At 52.2% G+C, this 24382-nt stretch overlaps 1 protein-coding gene across 1 annotated transcript; it reads right to left on the minus strand.

Moving 5' to 3' along the window:
- Positions 1-308: 308 nt before the first annotated feature.
- On the minus strand, positions 309-23706 carry LOC144946571 (uncharacterized). Its single transcript, XM_078875585.1, has 6 exons — positions 23667-23706; positions 19131-19442; positions 14259-15365; positions 740-780; positions 582-638; positions 309-500 (listed from the first exon to the last, which is right to left on the minus strand). The coding sequence occupies exons 1-6, from the start codon at positions 23704-23706 to the stop codon at positions 309-311; spliced, it is 1749 nt and encodes a 582-aa protein (XP_078731711.1).
- Positions 23707-24382: the final 676 nt, after the last annotated feature.

Here is a 24382-nt window from a genome sequence, read left to right on the forward strand (position 1 = left end):
GTCCGCGTGGCCTCACCACGTGCCCCCCACCACCACCCACAAGGGCCCCCCTTTACTACCCGTGCCCCCTATTGCTCACCCCCCCCCCCCCCCCACCACCTTCACCCACCTGCTGGCCGTCTCGCGTCTCCCCCTGAGAGGTGCCGATGTGAAGCGCTGTCACAGAGAGCGAGAGATGTTTGGGAAAGTCCGGGGGTTTGACCCCCCCCACCACTCCTCTTCTCTGACCCCCAAGAATATAGACTCCCCCCTTCGCCCCCCCCCCACCCATCTCCCTCTGTGTTGTCGCCGGGGCGTCGGAGGCCCGGCTATCTGCAGGCACACGACTCGACGGACATGTTGGGGTAGAGTTTGAGGACCACGCTGTCCGCCTGGTCCACGTAGAGGATGCTGAGCGGCGTCATCTTGTCCGGCACGCAGCACGGCCCCGGCAGACCCGGCACCAGCCCCACGGCACGCATCACGCTCTGGATGGTCGCGTGGTTCGTGGGACGCACGCCCTAGAGAGGGGTGGGGGGGGGGTGTGGGGAGCGGTGGCGCAGTGGTTAGGACGCTGAGTGGGGGGTTATCTTGTCCGGCACCAGCCTCACGGCACGAACCACGATCCGGATGGTGGCGTGGTTCGTGGGACGCACGCCCTAGAGAGGGGTGGGGGGGGGGGGGGGTGTGGGGAGCGGTGGCGCAGTGGTTAGGACGCTGAGTGTGGGTTATCTTGTCCGGCACGAGACCCACCGCACGCATCACGCTCTGGATGGTCGCGTGGTTCGTGGGACGCACGCCCTTGAGAGGGGGTGGGGGGGTGTGGGGAGCGGTGGCGCAGTGGTTAGGACGCTGAGTGGGGGTTATCTTGTCCGGCACCAGCCCCACGGCACGAACCACGAGCCGGATGTTCGCGTGGTTGGTGGGACGCACGGTACGTGGAGAGGTGGGGTGGGTGAGTGGGGGGAGCGGTGGCGCAGTGGTTGACGCACCGCGCTACCGTAACCAACCGGGCGACCCGAGTTCGATTCGCGCTCACGGCCACACGAGACACGCGTCCACATTATTTGGATTATTTTTTTTTTGCCGCTGTGGATTTCCACATTGACGATAAGACACTCCCCGTTGAGCTATCATCTGTGGCCAGGTCGCTTCTGAAAAAGAAGCTAATGGCTAAGTGGATCTTACCTAGTAAGATTAAAAAAAATAGATTCGTTTTACTTGTGTATATTTTTTAAGTGATTTGTTTATCTTACCTGTAATTTGTACTCATATATTGTTTTTGTGTTACATTCTGACAGCGTGCCCCTTCTGGACAGCTGTAAAAAAACAGCTTCATTGCTCATCGGATTCCTCCGATATATATATAAATATTTAGATTAACTAACACCAGTGACGATTTATCCGAACCTGTCCTGCTGGGTCTTCCCCCTAGGTCGACTCAGACTCAAATGACTACCTGGTGCAATGCGTAAACAGTGGCACGGGGGGAGACAAAGGCGGCCAGGCGTGGTGTTGGCCACTCACACCCTTTAATTTTGAACGTCCAGTCGATGATTGACCATTGCCGATGGCGACGATGATGATGATGATCATCATTTTAGACTGACGCGTGCTTGAGAATCGATGCGAGTTTTAATTCCGATTCCATCTCACGGAATATTCCCAAGGGTGGCACAGTCGGGTTTTTTACAATCGGGTTTAATTGTCTTTTTATATGAAACCCGATCATCTGAGATTGGGAGAAATCCGGTTTAATTGGTTCTAATTGCAGAAGCGCACTTCGCCAACTTCTCAACGATGGGCTTCATCCATTCCAAGCGAAGGAACTCACTGGCGCCCACGATTGTGGAGGAGAAGCTCCTCGTGTTCATCAAGACCAACCTGCCCGCCGCATTCTACGACTACCCCGTGCCCGACGGCCCCCCGAGTACGATAGCAGCACCGACGAGGAAGCAGCCTAAGCCTTGGATCAGAGTTTCGTATTCATTAAACCAGGTTTTAATTCCCCGAAATCGGGTTTAATTGTATTAAAGAAAAAACCCGATGCCTGCCGCTGGAATAATCGGGTTTTTTTCCACCCATGATTATTCCCGTCACCTCTACAGCCACTAGAGGCGCTACCATCACAGCCCGATGTACAGGGGCGTGCTTCAAAACAATGTTAACACTATCAATGTTAACACTCACGAGAATTTGCAACAATACCACAAGAAATGTGCCTCCTCCGGGCTCTGGAGACCACCTGGAGAAGATTCCAGGCACGTGTTGACAATGATGGCGAACGAGTGGAGACTCTTTGAAGCTATTAACGTACATTTGTTATCATGCTGCAGTGTATTCTCCGTTGTTTTAACCATTAAAAACGAGAGTCCCGTGTGAGTGTTAACATTTTATTGAAGCAACATGTATTAAAACAGATTTTTGATTTAAATCTTTCGTGACTGCAGGGATTCATATTCTTGGTTCTTTCGGTAAAGTCACGTAGAAGGGAAATAGTAAAATAATACAGATATTGAAAAATATTATTTTATTATTTCCCTTCTACGTGACTTTACCGAAAGAACCAAGAAGATGAAACAAAATTCTTGGTGACACGTGCGATCAGGCGGTGTTCAGCAGTGCTGATGTGTACTGCCTGGCACCAGGTACTCATTTCAGGCTGAGTCGACCTAGGTGAGTCCCGGTACTGGTTAAGAAATGTGTTACGTCCAAATATAGGCGAAGGTTCCCCGTATAGCCTAAAGAGACGGTCACGGGCAAGTGCTGTTGGCGAGCACCTATGAAGGCCGTGACGGCCAGCACCACGCGCGACCGCTAACATACACACATATACACAAAAACATACACACATAAACATACACACATATACACATAAACATACAACAACAACAACCGCCATTCGCCACTAAGTGGCGGTGACGTCACCACGACGCTTGTGCCAGGCCATGTGCACCTTGAGGCCACGTGAAGTGTCGAACGCCCGCTGGCAGGAGGTCACGGGGCAGACCCAGGTGCCACGGGTCGACTGACCGAGATGACCGAGATGACTGGCTGATGCACCACCTGTGCCCCCTACTGTGCCAACTTGCTGTACTTTAGCCACCCGGCGCTCCGCTCGTTGTTGTGAGCGTCGCTCCTCTGCCCTCTGTTGTTGTTGGAGGGCGACTGCCTTCAACTGGCCAGTAGCGTCCTTCACGAGCCTCCTCCACAGAGGCCGATCTTGACACCGCTGGTACCAGTCATCGGCAAGTCCACTCAGCTCCACTTCCTCCTGTACCACATCACTCCATCTCTCTCTAGCACGAGCCGCGCCCGTTTAGCCCCCTCTATTCGGCCGAACAAAAGCTGTTTAGGCATGCGGTGGCTGGGTATGCAGGCGACATGACCCAGCCAACGCAGCCTTGCCTGCCGGAGGAACTCACCGATGGGACTTTGTCCACATCTTTCAAGGATTTGTGAGCTTCTCACACAATCCAGCCTGGTTAAACCCAGGATGGATCGTTGGCAGGCCAGCCTAAATGTTTCTAACCGGCGAAGATGTTCCATTAGGGGTGTACACGTTTCGCAAGCGTAGAGAAGGGAGGGAATGACCGTGGCCGAGAAGACCTGAAGCTTCGTGCAGAGCGACAGACCAGGTAGCTTCCACACAGCGTTACGCAACCGATGAAAAGATAATACCGCTCGACTGATTCGGAGTGAGACCTCTGCTGTCAAACCGGTGCCGGTCATGAGCACACTGCCCATGTATGGGAAACTCTACACTCTCTCCACAACTGCCCCATCACCAATTGGGAGTTGTGGGGATGGAGTGTCCGATGGTACAAAATACCCAGGCAGGTGCTTAGTTTTGGTGGGGCTGATGGTAAGGCCCCACCTCTTAGTGGCAAGCTCCAGGTTCAGCAGCAGCGCCTCCAACTCCTTCTCTGAGTGAGCAGCAATTACCAGATCGTCGGCATACATAACATGGTTGAGCAATAGCAAGCCATCCCTTGACCGCATCCGGGCATCGATCAGCCTCCCATTGTATATATACCAGATGAAATTTACCAGATGTAAATTAGAGCCATCGAAGGCATCACATACACACATACACACATTTACATACGCGCATAAAATACACACATAAACATACACACATAAACATAATACACACTTAAACATACACACAGAAACATACACACAATACATACGCATAATACATACACAATACATACACGCACACACACATGATACATACATACACACAAAAGCATCCGCACATAATACAGGCACACATAATACATACACACAAAATACATACACAATACGCACATAATACATACACACATAATACATACACAATACACACACAACACACACACATAATACATACACACATAATACATACACAATACACACACAACACACACACATAATACATACACAATACACACACAACACACACACATAATACATACACACAAAATACATACACAATACACACAACACACACACATAATACATACACAATACACACACAACACACACACATAATACATACACACAAAATACATACACAATACACACAACACACACACATAATACATACACAATACACACACAACACACACACATAATACATACACACAAAATACATACACAATACACACAACACACACACATAATACATACACAATACACACACAACACACATGATACATACACACATAATACATACACAATACACACACAACACACACATAATACATACACAATACACACACAACACACACACATAATACATACACAATACACACACAACACACACACATAATACATACACACATAATACATACTCACAATACAGGCACAATGTTAACAGCGACAGGCAAACGGTGACACAAAAAACAATTCAGCCGCCGTTCGCCACTAAGCCATGGTGACGTTACCACAGCGCGCGTGCCAGGCTAGGTGCACTTTGATGCCATCACGTGAATTATGGAAGGCCCTCTCTGCTGGCAGGTTACAACACACAGACCCAGGTGCCATGGGTTGACCCTCTGAGATGACTGGCAGATGCGCTACCTATTCTCCGCACTATTCCAACTTGCTGCGTTTTAAACGCCCAGCGTTCCGCTCGTTGTTGTGAGCGTCGCTCTTCCATCCACCCTCTGTTGTTGCCGAAGGCGACTACCTCCAACTGCCCAGTAGCGTCCTTGACGAGTCTCCTCCGCAGAGGCCGATCTTGACATCGCTGGTCAAGTCATCGGCAAGTCCACTCAGCTCCACATCCTCCCGTACCGCATCAGCTCCATCTCTTATCCAGCCCGTGCCGCGACCGCTCTATACGGACAAACAGAAGCTGCGTGGGCATGCGGTGGCTGGGCATGCGGGCTACGTGACCCAGCCAATGCGGCCTCGTCTGCCGGAGGAGCTCACCGATGGAACTGTGTTCAGATCTTTCAATGATTTGTGAGCTGCTCACACAATGCAGTGGTGTTAAACCCTAGTGGTGATGTGTACACACCACACCAGGTACTCATTTGAGGCTGAGTCGACCTAGGGGAGTCCCGGACCGGTTCAGATAATCGTCACTGGGTGTTGGCCGTGAGCGGGAATCGACCCGGGGTCGCCAGGCTCGTAGCGCAGCGCGCTAACCGCTACACCACCGCTCCCCACGACATATCCACACAATGACGCACACACTGACAGACACGTGTGTTACTGTCCCAATGAACCTCACTCGCTGATTCCTCCACCCGTGTTGAGGACTTGGTCCGCTCGACATTCACCGTTTCGTCTCATCCACACTCTGTTCAACCACCAGCGCACTGGAGGTGACGACAACTCACTCAGCCACTCACTCACTCAGCCACTCACTCAACCACTCAGCCACTCACTCAGCCACTCACTCAGCCACTCACTCAACCACTCACTCAGCCACTCACTCAGCCACTCACTCACCCGCTCACTCAGTTGCTCACTTAACCGCTCACTCAACCGCTAACTCAGCCACTCACTTAACCATTCACTCAGCCACTCACTCAGCCACTCACTCAGCCACTCACTCACTCAGCCACTCACTCACCCGCTCACTCACCTGCTCACTCAACCGCTCACTCAGCCGCTTACTCAGCCGGTCACTGAGCCGCTCACTTAACCACTCACTCAGCCACTCACTCATTCACTCAGCCACTCACTCAGCCACTCACTCAGCCACTCACTCAACCACTCACTCAGCCACTCACTCAGCCACTCACTCAGCCACTCACTCAACCACTCACTCAGCCACTCACTCACTAAGCTACAGGTCACTTCACTTCTCTCTCTCTGCTTTTTCCCGTCACTTTGCCGCACATTGGAACTCCCTCTTCCATCACCACCGCCTCTTGTTCCCAATCTCTTAAAATAACAACAACAATAATAGCCTCGCTCAATTCAAGAGACGCGTTACAGTGCTGTTTGTGGCTGGCCCCCTTGGCGTTTTGGGCTTCTTGGTCTGCACTCAGTAACCGTGTCGTGTTTTGAATTAACTCCCAAGACCACCACGATACGATGTCTGAATTTGAATGATGATGGTGATGATGATTTTATGACGATGTTAAGATGATGCTCTTTGGATTACGATGATGGTTTTTAGATGATGATTGTTTTTTTTATGATGGACTGTTAAAATCAAAACGACGATCTATAAATCAGGATGATTTTTATTCTTGGTTCTTTCGGTAAAGTCACATAGAAGGGAAGTAATAAAATAATAAAAATAAAACTATTAAATTCTCACGACGTCTCGATTGCAACACAAGCAATCATCATCAGGTGTGAAAACCACACCCATAATTTTTTTGGAAAAAGTGGCGGTTATTTTTTTATTGCTGTGGATTTCACACCTGATGATGATTGCTTGTGTTGCAATCGAAACGTCGTGAGAATTTAATTGTTTTATTTTTATTATTTTATTATTTCCCTTCTACGTGACTTTACCGATAGAACCAAGAATTCTGAAACCCTGCAATCACGAAAACTTGAAATAGAAATTCAGGATGATTCTGTCTGTACGATGATGATCTTGAAATAAGGACGATGACATATTATTGTTAACGAAGGACTTAGGCCGATGGACCATTGATTATGATGATGACGATGGATTATTATCGATGATTTCGTGACGATGATGCTACTGCAACGGCAGTGATGCACAAGCACAGTTAACAGAAACAAAACTCAACTTATCCAGGAATCACACTGTGTGTGGTCCTTTATATGTCACGATGTTATCGGGCCAATTGATTCAATGCTCTACGCGTGAGAGGCAAACGGAGGACTCTGAGAATATCGACGGGGTCCAGACGGGACTGGTTGGAGTCGGCAATTGACGCTTTGCTGTACCGCCGTCTCCTGGCGAGTCGGGGTACGGCTCCATCTCGACGCCACATCCACGTGTTAAATTGTGACCGCTGCTACACATTTCTCCCGTGATAAGCCACTTCGTGGAGCTCTCGTTTGCGGTGGGCAGGTCGCTTCTGTAAAATAACTCTATAGCTCAGTTGGCCTTTCCTGGTTAAAAAAAAAAATAATAATTGGGGAATCATCTTCTTGGTTCTTTCGGTAAAGTCACGTAGAAGGGAAGTAATAAAATAATAAAAATAAAACATAATAAAACAATTCTCACGACGTTTCGGCCACAACGCAAGCAGCCATCCTCAGGCGAAGAATGAAACACCCCAAGCTTGGAGCGTATATTTAAGCTGGGTTAGAGGGGGGGGAGGTGGGAAGAAGAGCGCCTAAACAAAATAATTTGCATATCAAGAGGAATTCAGCATATGGAAAATGCGTAGGAGGTGGGCGGGGGGGGTTCCAAATCAATACTATGCCCGTGCATTATGCAGGATTAGCAGCATCAAAGGGGGGGGGGGGAAGGGGGGGAGCATTAACAAAGGAAAGGAATGTTAATAGTATGTAGCTGTAGTTACTAAACAACCACGTAAAAAACTACAGTATAAACTGCATGACAAACTAAAGTATAAACTACATAGCATCATCAGTAAACTTACTATACTCTACAATAAGCTGAGTTACTAACAGTAAGTAATACATGAAAAATTCTACGTTGTAAAAAATTATATAATATGCTTCCATCTAAACTTTATTCTCTTACATCACACGCGTCTATACCGTACTATATACTTCCATAGGCAAAACCAACATTAAATTACATACTGTATTGCTATAAACCACCCTATACCTTATACATTTTTAATATAACACTATGTATTATTCTACCCACCCTAATGTGTATCAAAATGGTTTATTACGTCCTTCCAGTGATTGCTAAGCCAGAATCCATCTTCTCGGTTAAAATTGTCTCTGTGTTTGTAAATGTGGATCGCCTCATGTACGAATCTCTCATGATAGCCAGATGGCTTGCAGAGAACCTCTGTCTTGGAGAAGTCAATGTCATGTGAGCCCACTGAGTTGTAACAGTGATCTGCCACGGCTGAGGTGTTTGTCCTACAGTGTTTCAGGTCAGCTTTATGTTCACGGATGCGGTCCGAGACATGTCGTTTGGTTTCCCCAATGTAACTGCTACCACAGAGGCAACTTAGTTTGTAGACACCAGGGTACTGTATGTCTGGAACCACATCTTTTACAGACGGTACCAGATCACGGATTTTATGTACTGTGTTGAATCGGACCTGGATCTTGTGTTTAATCAGGATTTTGGAGATCTTTTTTGTGACCCCAGCAATGTAGGGTAAGGTGATGGTCTTGAAAGGCTCCTCAACAGGATCCTTCTTGGTGGTTGGAGTGATGGCTTTGCGGATTGTGTAGTCGGAGTAACCATTAGCCTTAAGAGCTTGGCGTACGTGTTTGAGTTCACTGGAAATGTGTTCATGGTCGGAGATGCATTGGGCTCTATGATATAGAGTCTTGATGAGGGAATTCTTCTGGGATGGATGGTGGTGGGAATCCGGTTTTAGATAAGCATCCGTGTGGGTGGCTTTCCTGTAGACAGAGTGGCTCATTGAACCATCAGGTCTCCTTTTGATTAGGACATCCAAAAAGGGTAGCTTGCCATCATTTTCGACTTCCATGGTGAATCTGATGGCTGGGTGTATGGAATTGATATGGTCGAGAAATTGGTCTAGAGCAGGCCGGCCATGTGGCCAGATGACAAAAGTGTCGTCTACGTACCTCTTCCATAAGGTCGGGCGTAGAGTGGCAGTCTGGATGGCGTCCGTCTCAAATTTCTCCATGAAGATGTTGGCTACAACCGGAGATAAGGGGGAGCCCATTGGGGTGCCCTCAATTTGCTTGTAGAAGGTTCCATTCCAGGTGAAGTATGTATTGGTTAAGCAGTGTCTCACCAGGGGGGGTACCCCAGCATTCAGTCCTTGATGAACCAAGTCTTCAATGATTGCGATGGTGTCAGGCACAGGCACCTTGGTGAACAAGGAAACCACATCAAAACTGACAAGCAGGTCGTCTGGGGACAGGGCAATCCCCTTGATTGTTGATACCAGGTCAGTAGAGTTTAGTACTGCAGAGGTGGTTTTTCCAGTGAAAGGCCGTAGGATTTCGGACAAAAAACGAGCCAGTTTGTAAGTCGGGGAGTTGATAGTAGAGACAATGGGACGAAGAGGTGTATCTTCTTTATGTATCTTTGGCAAGCCGTACAATCTTGGTGGCCTGGCTGCAGAAGGTTTCAACGAGAACTGTTTGGTCTGATCAATTAATGCGGTTGAAGCAGAAATGATGTTGTTGGTTTTGGAGACGAGGCTGTTGGTGGGGTCTCTTTTTATTTTTGTATAGCTGCCATCGGTGAGTAGTTCTTGAATTTTGTTGTTGTATTCTATTTTGTCCATGATGACAGTGGCATTGCCTTTGTCGGCTGAGAGGATGACAATGTCATCCCTCTTTTTTAATTGAGCTAATTCAAAACGCTCATCTTTGCTGATGTTGCTAGCTGGCATCTTAGCGTTTTTGAGGGTTACAGAGATTTCCGATCTTGCTACGTCTGCAGCGATGTGACTCAAGCCCTTGAGAGCTACATCTACTCGAGCAATTATATCATTAACTGGTATGTGTCTAGGTGTGACTGCAAAGTTTAGTCCTTTAGCTAAAACGGATTTCAAACCTTCAGAAATAGGACTGTTACTGCGATTAATTACGACTTTGTTAACATCTAGCTTTTCAATGTGTGGGTCCGGTTTCTTGTTTGAGAGGCGGTTGAATTTGGAAATCAAGTTGTCCTTACATTTAGTCGACATAGCGGCAGCTGAAGAGGCAGTCATTTTTTCCACATGTTCCCAATCCGATGTGGACATTGTTGCACTCAAGGATAAGTGTGATTTGTAGAGTGTCTAGTCTAACTGATCTAGTTCGGTGCGCGTAAGTCTGATTTTCTCTGAGATAAGAGCTAAGCTAGTTCTAGACAGAATTCGTTTCGCATTAGAAGAAGTTACAGCAGCAGATGTTAGTGTAAATGCGTTCGGTATTACCTTAGAGTCGCGGCATCTCTTCAGAAAGGTGAGAGACTCGATTAGCTGAGCCTTCTTGTCCCGGAGCTTGTTGAAGGATCTCAAAGTTATGTGGAAACCCTCCCCGTAGAGGCGGTTAAATTTCGATTTAAAGCTTTCGTGACTGCAGGGATTCATCTTCTTGGTTCTTTCGGTAAAGTCACGTAGAAGGGAAGTAATAAAATAATAAAAATAAAACATAATAAAACAATTCTCACGACGTTTCGGCCACAACGCAAGCAGCCATCCTCAGGCGAAGAATGAAACACCCCAAGCTTGGAGCGTATATTTAAGCTGGGTTAGAGGGGGGGGAGGTGGGAAGAAGAGCGCCTAAACAAAATAATTTGCATATCAAGAGGAATTCAGCATATGGAAAATGCGTAGGAGGTAGCTATACAAAAATAAAAAGAGACCCCACCAACAGCCTCGTCTCCAAAACCAACAACATCATTTCTGCTTCAACCGCATTAATTGATCAGACCAAACAGTTCTCGTTGAAACCTTCTGCAGCCAGGCCACCAAGATTGTACGGCTTGCCAAAGATACATAAAGAAGATACACCTCTTCGTCCCATTGTCTCTACTATCAACTCCCCGACTTACAAACTGGCTCGTTTTTTGTCCGAAATCCTACGGCCTTTCACTGGAAAAACCACCTCTGCAGTACTAAACTCTACTGACCTGGTATCAACAATCAAGGGGATTGCCCTGTCCCCAGACGACCTGCTTGTCAGTTTTGATGTGGTTTCCTTGTTCACCAAGGTGCCTGTGCCTGACACCATCGCAATCATTGAAGACTTGGTTCATCAAGGACTGAATGCTGGGGTACCCCCCCTGGTGAGACACTGCTTAACCAATACATACTTCACCTGGAATGGAACCTTCTACAAGCAAATTGAGGGCACCCCAATGGGCTCCCCCTTATCTCCGGTTGTAGCCAACATCTTCATGGAGAAATTTGAGACGGACGCCATCCAGACTGCCACTCTACGCCCGACCTTATGGAAGAGGTACGTAGACGACACTTTTGTCATCTGGCCACATGGCCGGCCTGCTCTAGACCAATTTCTCGACCATATCAATTCCATACACCCAGCCATCAGATTCACCATGGAAGTCGAAAATGATGGCAAGCTACCCTTTTTGGATGTCCTAATCAAAAGGAGACCTGATGGTTCAATGAGCCACTCTGTCTACAGGAAAGCCACCCACACGGATGCTTATCTAAAACCGGATTCCCACCACCATCCATCCCAGAAGAATTCCCTCATCAAGACTCTATATCATAGAGCCCAATGCATCTCCGACCATGAACACATTTCCAGTGAACTCAAACACGTACGCCAAGCTCTTAAGGCTAATGGTTACTCCGACTACACAATCCGCAAAGCCATCACTCCAACCACCAAGAAGGATCCTGTTGAGGAGCCTTTCAAGACCATCACCTTACCCTACATTGCTGGGGTCACAAAAAAGATCTCCAAAATCCTGATTAAACACAAGATCCAGGTCCGATTCAACACAGTACATAAAATCCGTGATCTGGTACCGTCTGTAAAAGATGTGGTTCCAGACATACAGTACCCTGGTGTCTACAAACTAAGTTGCCTCTGTGGTAGCAGTTACATTGGGGAAACCAAACGACATGTCTCGGACCGCATCCGTGAACATAAAGCTGACCTGAAACACTGTAGGACAAACACCTCAGCCGTGGCAGATCACTGTTACAACTCAGTGGGCTCACATGACATTGACTTCTCCAAGACAGAGGTTCTCTGCAAGCCATCTGGCTATCATGAGAGATTCGTACATGAGGCGATCCACATTTACAAACACAGAGACAATTTTAACCGAGAAGATGGATTCTGGCTTAGCAATCACTGGAAGGACGTAATAAACCATTTTGATACACATTAGGGTGGGTAGAATAATACATAGTGTTATATTAAAAATGTATAAGGTATAGGGTGGTTTATAGCAATACAGTATGTAATTTAATGTTGGTTTTGCCTATGGAAGTATATAGTACGGTATAGACGCGTGTGATGTAAGAGAATAAAGTTTAGATGGAAGCATATTATATAATTTTTTACAACGTAGAATTTTTCATGTATTACTTACTGTTAGTAACTCAGCTTATTGTAGAGTATAGTAAGTTTACTGATGATGCTATGTAGTTTATACTTTAGTTTGTCATGCAGTTTATACTGTAGTTTTTTACGTGGTTGTTTAGTAACTACAGCTACATACTATTAACATTCCTTTCCTTTGTTAATGCTCCCCCCCTTCCCCCCCCCCCTTTGATGCTGCTAATCCTGCATAATGCACGGGCATAGTATTGATTTGGAACCCCCCCCGCCCACCTCCTACGCATTTTCCATATGCTGAATTCCTCTTGATATGCAAATTATTTTGTTTAGGCGCTCTTCTTCCCACCTCCCCCCCCTCTAACCCAGCTTAAATATACGCTCCAAGCTTGGGGTGTTTCATTCTTCGCCTGAGGATGGCTGCTTGCGTTGTGGCCGAAACGTCGTGAGAATTGTTTTATTATGTTTTATTTTTATTATTTTATTACTTCCCTTCTACGTGACTTTACCGAAAGAACCAAGAAGATGAATCCCTGCAGTCACGAAAGCTTTAAATCGAAAAATAATTGGGGAAGTAATAAAATAATAAAAATAAAACTTAATAACATTATTATTGTGAGAATTATTTTAATTTTTATTATTTTCTTTGAGAGAATTCTTTTATTATGTTTTATTTTTATTACTTTATTATTTCCCTTCTACGTGACTTTACCGAAAGAACCAAGAAGATGAATCCCTGCAGTCACGAAAGCTTCAAATCGAAAAATAATAGGTGAATTTAGTTTAGTTTAGGTGAGTTCTGCATGGGGCCGTCCATGGGGGGGTGGCGGGGGGTGCTGGGGGGGCCCAGGACAATTCACAGACCATGTGGAGCCTCCGATGCCTTCAAACGTGCACGGGGCCGTCACACCCTCTCCGCCGTAGCCTGGCTCCGCAACATCAGGGCGGTGGTCCACCAACCCCTCCCCCTCCCCTCGCTGCTACCTCCGCAGCGTTTGGATCACGCGCGTCACGTGCAGAGTCGCTGCGGCCACGTGCTGCGCAAAGCAACGCGTCTGCTGCGGCGTTCGCTATAATTGTGCATTATTTTTTTATTTCTCCAGGTAATTAGCCTACTGAGCTATGTATATACATAGTTCTTTTTCAGAAGCGACCTGGCCACAAATGATAAAGTGGATTATCACGTGGAAATGGAGGACCCGGAGATAAACTCCAAATATACAGCAGCAGGCGTCAGGGTCGGGATCGAACCCACGACCCCCTGCATACCAGGCGAGGTAGTTGACATCTCCTAGCCACCGTGATGATGAGAGGCACCGCAAACTCCAAATATACAGCAGCAGGCGTCAGGGTCGGGATCGAACCCACGACCCTCTGCACACCAGGCGAGGTAGTTAACATCTCCTAGCCAACGTGATGATGATGATGAGAGAAAAACACCGCAAACTCCAAATATACAGCAGCAGGCGTCAGGGTCAGGATCGAACCCACGACTCCCTGCATGCCAGGCGAGGTAGTTAACATCTCCTAGCCACCGTGATGATGATGATGAGAGAGAGACACCGCAACCTCCAATTGCACAGCAGCAGGCGTCAGGGTCGGGATCGAACCCACGACCCCCTGCACACCAGGCGAGGTTGTTAACATCTCCTGGCCACCGCTGCCTCGATGCCTCCTCCCGCGCCCCGTACCTTGGACATGGGGAAGTCGCAGGTGCCGGCGCAGTAGTGCGCGAGGTACGCCTTGGGGGAGATGATCCACTTGTCCCAGCCGATGTCGGCAAAGTCCACCGTGAGGTGGCGTCGTGCGCACGCCGTGAGGGGGGGAGGGCCCCCCCCCACCGCGGGACCCCCCGCCCGGGGGACGCCGCTTGTCCGCCCTGCGCCTCCGTTCCGCCTCGGTCTTCCCACGACCCCGACCGCCGCCGCCGCCGTGGCTGCTGCTGTTACTTCGACTGCTGCTGTTGGCTCCTCCGTGATCCCTCTGCCTCTGCGCGTCTCTGGGTCGAGATCTGCGCTGGGATGACGATGCTGCTGCTGATGAAGATGGTGAATATGATGCTGATGCTGCTGATGATGCTGATGATGATGATCTTCTTTCCTGTGCCATCTCTTCATCGTCATCACCATCACTGCCATCGTCCTCGTCATCACCATGACCATCATCACCGTCCTCGAAGGAAGGGGGGGGAGCCAGGAGACGCGACCCGGGCAGTTCATTTGTCCGCAACGACGCGTCGCGCCTCTGCCGCACCGCTCCTCCAACGTCCCCCTCGGACTCAACCGCGACCCCGGCTGCCCTGTCCGACCCGCCCTGCTCATCGTCCCCATCGGCGAGGGGGTCCGGTCCCCGCGACCCGGAAGACCCCCCGCGCGCCTGGTGCAGAGCCCGCAGCTGCAGGACGCTCGCGACGCCGCCGTCCCCCGCCAGGGCCGAGTCGAATGCGAAGACGAGGAGGTAGGGCACCTCGTCGGCACGCCTGGGACCCGAGCGGATGTCCGCGTGGAGCCAGGGCATCCCTCGGGAGCGCGCCTCGCCCAGCGGCGCCGTGACATCGCGCGCGTGCCAGTGCGCGTAGCTCGAGGGGATGAACGAGAACAACGCGCGGCGAGGGGGCCCCGCGCCGGGGTCGCCGCGGGGGTGCGCCGAGCCCCACAGCGACACGGAGACGCGCTGGGGCCCACGTCCCTGTCGCCCCGGGGAGCCCGGGGGGAAGTGGAGAGACGCGGCGATGAGAGACTCGGACGCGGGGATGAGGGAGAGGTTGAAGGAGAAGTGGGGTCCTGGCGGCGAGTCTCCTGGGGGAGGGGTGAGAGAGGGAGACGCGGGTTACGGGGGGCTGCGGGGGTCATGGGGGGATGAGGTCATAATGGGGGGGGGGGTGAGAGGGAGACGCGAGTTATGGGGGGCTGCGGGGGTCATGGGGGGACGAGGTCATAATGGGGGGGGGGTGAGAGGGAGACGCGGGTTACGGGGGGCTGCGGGGGTCATGGGGGGATGAGGTCATAATGGGGGGGGGGGTGAGAGGGAGACGCGGGTTACGGGGGGCTGCGGGGGTCATGGGGGGACGAGGTCATAATGGGGGGGGGGGTGAGAGGGAGACGCGGGTTACGGGGGGATGAGGTCCTATACTCGGATGTTTGGCCAACTCCAAGAATGATACGAGTCTGGGTCAAGCGAGGGGATAGGAGGGGTCTAGACTGTGAAAGGGTTCGCAAATGGGTCGCGCTTGACCTCCCTGTGTCGGGGTGACCATCCACTCCTCCCAGTGCCCCCCTTACGCCGCGCCACGCGATCCCCAAACTGCACGCCAGGGGGCGCCACGGGACCGCGGTGGCAGAAGAGACGGGGCGAGGCGCTTGATTTTGTTTAGAAATCCACGGTTGCTGGGCACGCAGGTAGGTAGGACTCGAATCGCCAAGCGGTCAGCAACAAACGGCACTGTTCAAGTTGTCAATGCGCTCGAGCGAGCGCATTGACAACTTGTTGTTTTAAGAACTTTGGAGAAGAGACGATGGTGGCAGAGCGAAGCAGCAGGATGAGGAGTGACGTGAGGGGGTGGATGGATGGGTGAGTGAGTGAGTGAGTGGGTGGGTGAGTGGGTGAGTGAGTGGGTGAGTGAGTGAGTGGGTGAGTGAGTGGGTGAGTGAGTGAGTGGGTGAGTGAGTGGGTGAGTGAGTGGGTGAGTGAGTGGGTGAGTGGGTGAGTGAGTGGGTGAGTGAGTGGGTGATTGTTTTGCGAGTGAGTGGGCGAGTGAACGGGTGAGTGAGTGAGTGGGTGAGTGAGTGGGTGAGTGAGTGAGTGGGTGATTGTTTGGTGAGTGAGTGGGTGAGTGAGTGGGTGAGTGAGTGGGTGGATGAGTGAGTGGGTGAGTGATTGGGTGAGTGAGTGGGTGAGTGGGTGATTGATGGGTGATTGATTGGCGAGTGAGTGGGTGAGTGAATGCAGACGGACTGACGAACCCAATTGCCGGACTGCACTACCCCTTAAAGTCAGCGTACTGCGCACACCGGACATCATCATCTCGATCTCGTAGAGAGTGAGAGAGAGAGGACGACTCAGAGGCGCCAGGAGGAGGAGGAGGGGGAACCACAGAATCAGAATATTAATAAATTCTGGAGGAATCCGATGAGCTATGAAGCAATTTCTTTTCACAGTTGTCCAGACAAGGAGCAGGAAGGCAGTAACCACGCCGTGAGGAGCCGGCGCTACCAACACTTGTCCAATCTCTGCGGTCCTATGCATACGAAGACGTTATCGGCTAACTAATGAGTAATCTTAGTTTTTTCGGTAAAGTCACGTAGGTAAAAAAAAATGAAATAAAAATTTATAAAATTAAAGAATTTTAATTTCATTTTTTTTTTACCTACGTGACTTTACCGAAAAAACTAAGATTATGAATCCTTGCAGTCACGAAAGCTTCAAATCCAGAATTGACTAATGAGCGTCTGTGGGATGAAACCAGCGCGCGCGGAGATGCCCCGCGCGTGCGAGGGGGCAACACTCTATCCCATACCGACGGAGCAGGTGGATTTGCACATTTGTTTGCTGGTGAGCTGTGGAAATCGCTCCACCTCGACGCCCATGGAAAAACAGTTTCGCCAACATACACTATGAGACCTCCTTTACCAGTGGCAAAATATAGTCGTGGGTTTTTACGCTTTAAACTGGTACAAAACTGACACCTTTATACAAGGCATCATGTTTGCAATAACCGCAACACAAGCAGTCAAAATGCAAACAAAAAGAAAGGCTAGGCTCTAAGGAAAGCTGTCTCGGGTGTGGACCAATAAACTTCAAGGACAGTGCATATCATTATCAGAGTTGTGTCTTTTTGTTTGCATTTTGACTGCTTGTGTTGTGGTTATTGCAAACATGATGCCTTGTATAAAGGTGTCAGTTTTGTACCAGTTTAAAGGGTAAAAACCTACTACTATATTTCGCCAACATCTTTGTGCGCTCCACAAACCCCTCGCTGCTGCTGCTGATGCTGCTGCTGCCTTCTGCATCGCTGCATCACAGGCAGCCAGGTGCAGCATCGCCACCACCAGTGCCCGGATGAGATCTTCCCGAATCCACTTGCCGAACTGCACGTGCGCTTCCGTGCAACACACGGAATGGGATCGATCTCAGAGTCGCGCAATCAAACTCCACCGCGCGGCTCGATTGAAGGGGGGGGAGGGGGTGGGGGGCGCTCCTCTCCCCCCCAGGGCCCCCACCCCGCCAGGTGCGCGCTCTACCCAGGTGGAGGAGCCCGCGGGGAGGCGCGCGCCACGCGGAGTCAGGCGGGGAGCCCGGGGCGAGAGGGGTCCCAGCGTCCCAACCCGCCCGGGCGACTCGGCTGGGCACGGGCAGTACAGTCTAGAGAGGCGCGGTCTATTGCGATACAGTCTAGAGATGTGAGGTCTGTAGCGATGACGTCGAGAGCAATTTCGTCTCGAGAAATCCGGTCCAGCCAACTCTAGCGCTGTCGAGTCCAGAGGATTACAGTGTGGAGAAATGCGTCATTCCCAGTCTCATCGACTAACCCAGCCCTTGCACGACCGGGTCTAGACGAGTCTGGATGACACCGGCCATCCCTATTGGCCAGATGCTTTGCGACTCGGCGAGCCTGTGCGGCTGCGGCGTGGCAGGTGAGTACAGCAAGCGGGATCGTGAACCCGTGTGTGCTGCCCGTAGCTATGTGAGTGTGACCCCCCCCCCCCCCACACACACACACACACTCGTGTAAAGCAGTGAGCCGCTGTGGTTTTATGTTAAACTCAAATCAACTCCTACGGCTTCCTCCCACGTGGATCCAGACGCTCATCCATCACTCATGGAGTTATTCACGGGAATTCATTGACTCTATTTGGTTACACGCAAATGCGGGGCACAGGCCGAAACGTCCCAAAAAAAAACGTCAAGCGGCCAGCAACACCCAGCACTATCAGCCAAGTCGCAATAGGCAGGAGTTTAACGCGTTCTTTTTTTTATTGAGCGAGGTTATAACGGAATCGGTCAAACATCTCGAGGGATCAAGACCCTCCTGCACATATGCCTCGAGACTCGGTGAGGATTTATGCGAATCCGTGGCATACGGGGTTAGGGGGGGGGGCGGGGGGACGCTGTACCCCTCCCCTCCTCAAATCCTTCCCACCTTCGGCGCGCGTGTTAGGTGGCGATTGTAGATAATGCCGTTGCTGCTGATGATGATGATGATGTTATTTGTAACTCATGATGATTGATGTGGTCATCATGATCATCATCACCATCACATCCGTGCAGGAGCTACACGCAGGACGGTGGTGATGTGAGGACAGGACAGGGAGGGTACGTCACGTGGTGAGTGAGGGGGTGGGGGTCACGTGGTGAGCGAGGGGGTGAGGGTCACGTCTCGTGGTGAGCGAGGGGGTGGGGGTCACGTGGTGAGCGAGGGGGTGAGGGTCACGTGGTGAGCGAGTGAGTGGGGGTCACGTGGTGAGTGAGTGGGTGTCACGTGGTGAGCGAGAGCATGAGGGTCACGTGGTGAGTGAGTGAGTGGGGGTCACGTGGTGAGCGAGGGGGTGGGGGTCACGTCTCGCCTGGGCTCAGTGCCGCGATGCTCCGCACGCTGTTGCCGCGGATTCGCGCTCCTCCCTCGCGGCGGCACCGCTCGTAGAGGGCGCGCATGCGCGCAGCCAGCTCGCCGCCCTCATGCTGATGGTGGTGCTGATGATGATGATGGTGCTGATGGTGCTGCTGACGCTGATGATGGTGCTGCTGCTGCTGGTGGTCGGTTGCCACCCCAGTGAAGAGCAGCAGCAGCAGCATCAGCCGCGGCCTCCGCTCGCTGCTCATGGTGGCGCAGAGTCCCCTACAGAGTCCCCTACAGGCACCCCGGTGGGAGGGCCCTCCTGTGACGGGGAGACCCCGCGGGGGTCGGCGCGGCCATCCCCCCTCTTCCTGATCCCCCCCTCCCTGATCCCCCCTCTCTGATCCCCTCTCCCTGATCCCCCCTCTTACCTGATCCCCTCTTCCCTGATCCCCCCTCTTACCTGACCCCCTCTTCCCTGATCCCCCCTCTCCCTGATCCCCCCTATTCCCTGATCCCACCTCCCTGATCTTCCCTCTCCCTGATCTCCCCTCCCTGATCCCACCTCCCTGATCCCACTTCCCTGATCCCCTCTCGTCGGCTTGGCTCTATGCCCCCCCCCCACTCCTTTCCCCCCTCGCTAATCCCCACGTTGTGCTCCTCAATCACATCTCCTCCTCTCTCGCCTCCCCCCCCCCCCCTTACTCCTCGCCCCCCAACACTCTCCTCTCTCGCCCTACTCCTTGATCCCGCCGATCCACTCCCTCGCCGCTCCTCACTGCCAACGTTGCCTTTGGGGGCAGAGTCCTGGGTGGAGTATCCCCGGTTCGGAATTCCCGGGTTCGAGTCCCGGGTTCTAAGTGCTGGCTTCTGGGAAAAAAGTCCTCGACGAGAGAGGGAGAGAGAGATTCCCGGCTGGAGGTCCCGGGGTTTGGAGATGCGACTGCGCCTTGCAAACTCCCTCCCGGCGCGCCTCGCACGAACTCCTCGGCTCAGAGACTCGCACGCTCCGCGCCTTCTGTCCCTCTTCCTCGACGCTCCGCGGCGAACCCGTCGAGGGGGATCGAACCGGGGTCCCTGTGACAACGAGAGCCCTCGTGAGCGGTGACCTCTTCAGTCACTCGGGTGTCAATCGAGCGGAGCGTTTAACCGGCGACTCCACGTGTCTTCCTCGCGACTCCACGTGTCTTCCTCGCGACTCCACGTGTCTTCCTCGCGACCCCACGTGTCTCCTTGTCTCTCCGGTCGTCTCCGGCGTCTTCTCGTATCTCCTCGTGGCTTGTTTGGCGATCTCCACAGTTGTCCTCGCGTCCCCGTACTCCTCCCGAATGTCTCCAGGTGCCTCCGGTGTCTTCACGATGCCTCCTTGCGCCTTCGCGGTCGCCTTTGTCTCCGTGTCCCCGGTGTCTCCCCGGTGTCCCCCCGGTGTCTCCCCGTGTCTCCCCGACGTCGCCTGGTGTTGTCCCTGTGTGTCTCCGCGTCTCCTGTCCGCACTCCGCTCCACTTTGCGCGCTCGACTCTGCAGTGGGGCGGTTATAAGGTGGAGGGGGGTGGAGGGGGTGGAGGAGGGGGGGGTTAGGGGAGGTTACACACACAATGACAAAGATCCCCCCTGTAGGCTTGACAGACACGTGGGGCAAGTGCTGTTAGCGAGCACCCTTGAAGGCTCGCACGGTGCGCAAGGTGGCCAGCACTACGCCCGGCCGCCTTTGTCTCCCCAGTGGCGATGTTAACACACCACACCAGGTACTCATAAGAGGCTGAGTCGACCTAGGGGAGGTACAGGAGCGGTGCAGATAATGGTCACTGGGTGTTGGCCGTGGGCAGTAATCGACCTCGAGTCGCCGGGTTCGTAGCGCGGCGCGCTAACCGCTGCACCACCGCTCCCCAGCACCGCAAACACACACGCACACAAACATCTCCCCATGTACACATACAGACGCTTCAGTCACGTGCTGTTTCAACAGGCAAACAATTAAGGCCGGAACGACCACGCGATGGGCCGTGTGGTCAGCTACCACGCCCGGCCGCCTTTGTCTCCCCACTCTTCATCTCCCCCCCCCTCCACCTTTCACTTACGCACCGTTACCACGCATTCGTTTGATGCCGATTCACTCTCGGGGAGAGTCCCGCTAATGCACAGGCGACCGCGTAAATCTCGCGAGATTCAATGATGCACCGCGAGTCGGTGTGATCAGAGAGACGACAGCCACCAAACAACGACGACGCCTCGGGCGTGAGCGGTTAAGCGGCGAGGTCGGATATGCGACGTCGTTCCGCGGGGAGGGGGGGGGTGACGGGGTGCAGGTGGAGGCGTCACGTGGCTCGCGGACTTGGACTCGCACCTGAGCGGTTGGGGCGAGGGGGGAGGGGCGCAGGGAGCGAGGGGGGGGGACGCGAGTGGAGCCACCTGAACGCCGACCCAGCGGCGATGTCCTGGTGGAGGGAGAGTGGGTCGGAGTGATTGAGTGAAAGTGAGTGAGTGTGTGAGTGTGTGTGAGTGTGTGTAAGTGTGTGAGTGTGTGTGAGTGAGTGTGTGTGAGTGTGTGAGTGTGTGTGAGTCTGTGAGTGTGTGAGTGTGTGTGAGTGTGTGTGTGTGTGAGTGAGTGTGTGAGTGTGTGTGTGTGAGTGTGTAAGTGTGTGTGAGTGTGTAAGTGTGTGTGAGTCTGTGAGTGTGTGAGTGTGTGTGAGTGTGTGAGTGTGTGTGTGTCTGTGAGTGTGTGTGTGAGTGTGTGAGTGTGTGTGAGTGTGTGTGTGAGTGTGTGAGTGTGTGTGAGTGAGTGTGTGTGAGTGTGTGAGTGTGTGTGTTTCTGTGAGTGTGTGTGTGAGTGTGTGTGAGTGTGTGTGTGTGAGAGTGTGTGAGTGTTTGTGAGTGTGTAAGTGTGTGTGAGTCTGTGAGTGTGTGAGTGTGTGTGCGGGTGTGTGAGTATATGTGAGTGAGAGTGTGTGTATGTTAGAGTGTGTGAGTGTGTGTGAGTGTGTGTGTGAGTGAGTGTGTGTGTGAGTGTGTGTGAGTGAGTGTGTGTGTCTGTGAGTGGGGAGTGGTAGTGTAGCGGTTAGCGCGCTGCGCTATGAACCTGGCGACCCAGGTTCGATTCCCGCTCACGGCTAACACCAGTGACGATTATCTGAACCGGTCCTGGGCCTCCCCTAGGTCGACTCAGCCTTAAATGAGTACCTGGTGCGGTGTGTAAACATCGCCACTGGGGAGACAAAGGCGGTCGGGCGTGGTGCTGGCCACCCACCCCCTCGTGTACCGTTCTGGCCTTCATAGGTGCTCGCTAACAGCACTTGCCCCTACAGTCTGTTAAGGCTATACGGGGGATCTTTGTCTTTGTTTGTGTGAGTGAGTGTGAGTGAGTGTGAGTGAGTGTGAGTGAGTGTGAGTGAGTGTGAGTGAGTGTGAGTGAGTGTGAGTGAGTGTGAGTGTGAGTGAGTGTGAGTGAGTGTGAGTGTGAGTGAGTGTGAGTGAGTGTGAGTGAGTGTGAGTGAGTGTGTGTGTGAGTGTGTGTGTGAGTGTGTGTGTGAGTGTGTGTGTGAGTGTGTGTGTGAGTGTGTGTGTGAGTGTGTGTGTGAGTGTGTGTGTGAGTGTGTGTGTGAGTATGTGTGTGAGTATGTGTGTGAGTGTGTGTGTGTGAGTGACTGTATGGGATTGAGTGTGTGTGAGTGATTGTGTGTGAGTGACTGTATGTGATTTAGTGTGTGTGAGTGAGTGTGTGTGAGTGTGTGTGAGTGACTGTATGTGATTGAGTGTGTGTGATTGAGTGTGTGTGAGTGTGTGTGAGTGTGTGTGTGGGGAGCGGTAGTGTAGCGGTTAGCGCGCTGCGCTACGAACCCAGGTGACCCAAGTTCGATTCCCACTCACGGTCAACACCAGTGACGGTTAATTGAACCGATCCTGGGCCTCCCCTAGGTCGACTCAGCCTCAACATCAGTACATGGTGTGGTGTGTAAACATCGTCACTCGGGAGACAAAGGCGGCCGGGCGTGGTGTTGGCCACCCACCCCCTCGTGTGCCGTGCCGGCCTTCAAAGGTGCTACTCACTAACAGCACTTGCTCCTACAATCTCTTACGGCTATACCGGGAACCTTTGCCTGTGCTTGCGTAGAGGTCTGTGTGAGTGAGCTGTCAACTCTCCGTGCGCGGGCCTCTATCCACAGTTGACGTTGGCACAACAGTGACCGCGTGTGCGACCTCTGGAAGATAAACAACATCGCGAGGTGGGGAATATTGGGGGAGCGGGGGGGTGTGGAAGTGGGGGCTGGAGGGGAGGTGGGGAGCGACTCCGCTGCTCAGGAAGCCGAGACCGCATCCTCGTCCCCGGCAAAACACGACCCGGGCCTGATGCCCGCTCGGGACCGTTCCATGATGGCCTGTTTTTTGTTTTTACAAATCACCCCTCTGCGCAAACACGCGACTCCAGCTTCCCTCCACACGGGGTTCTGATATTTTTTCACGCGGCTCCCGCCACGGGACGACGCGCCGAGCTGCGGTACAGCTGGCGAGTACGCAGGCGGTTGAACTGCACTGCCCCCCCCCTCTCACCGGCGCCCACCGCATTTAATTCCTTGCACCAGAGCCCCATGCCAACTTCGCTCGTGCCACCACCGGCACCCCCAACATCGCCCCTCCCCCCTCCACCTTGCCAGGCAGCGCAAATAGATTTGCGGGGCTCCAATGGGGGTTGACACCAGGTCTGTCCTCCACAGATGTCATCTTCTCTGTCCGTCTGCTACAGCAACGGCGTAGGGAATTCCAACAGGACCTCACACCAGGTCTGTCCTCCACAGATGTCATCTTCTCTGTCCGTCTGCTACAGCAACGGCGTAGGGAATTCCAACAGGACCTCACACCAGGTCTGTCCTCCACAGATGTCATATGCTCTGTCCGTCTGCTACAGCAACGGCGTAGGGAATTCCAACAGGACCTCACACCAGGTCTGTCCTCCACAGATGTCATCTTCTCTGTCCGTCTGCTACAGCAACGGCGTAGGGAATTCCAACAGGACCTCACACCAGGTCTGTCCTCCACAGATGTCATATGCTCTGTCCGTCTGCTACAGCAACGGCGTAGGGAATTCCAACAGGACCTCACACCAGGTCTGTCCTCCACAGATGTCATCTTCTCTGTCCGTCTGCTACAGCAACGGCGTAGGGAATTCCAACAGGACCTCACACCAGGTCTGTCCTCCACAGATGTCATATGCTCTGTCCGTCTGCTACAGCAACGGCGTAGGGAATTCCAACAGGGCCTCACACCAG

This window comes from Lampetra fluviatilis, chromosome 41 (genome assembly GCF_964198595.1).
Source record: "Lampetra fluviatilis chromosome 41, kcLamFluv1.1, whole genome shotgun sequence".
Lineage (NCBI taxonomy): Eukaryota > Metazoa > Chordata > Hyperoartia > Petromyzontiformes > Petromyzontidae > Lampetra > Lampetra fluviatilis.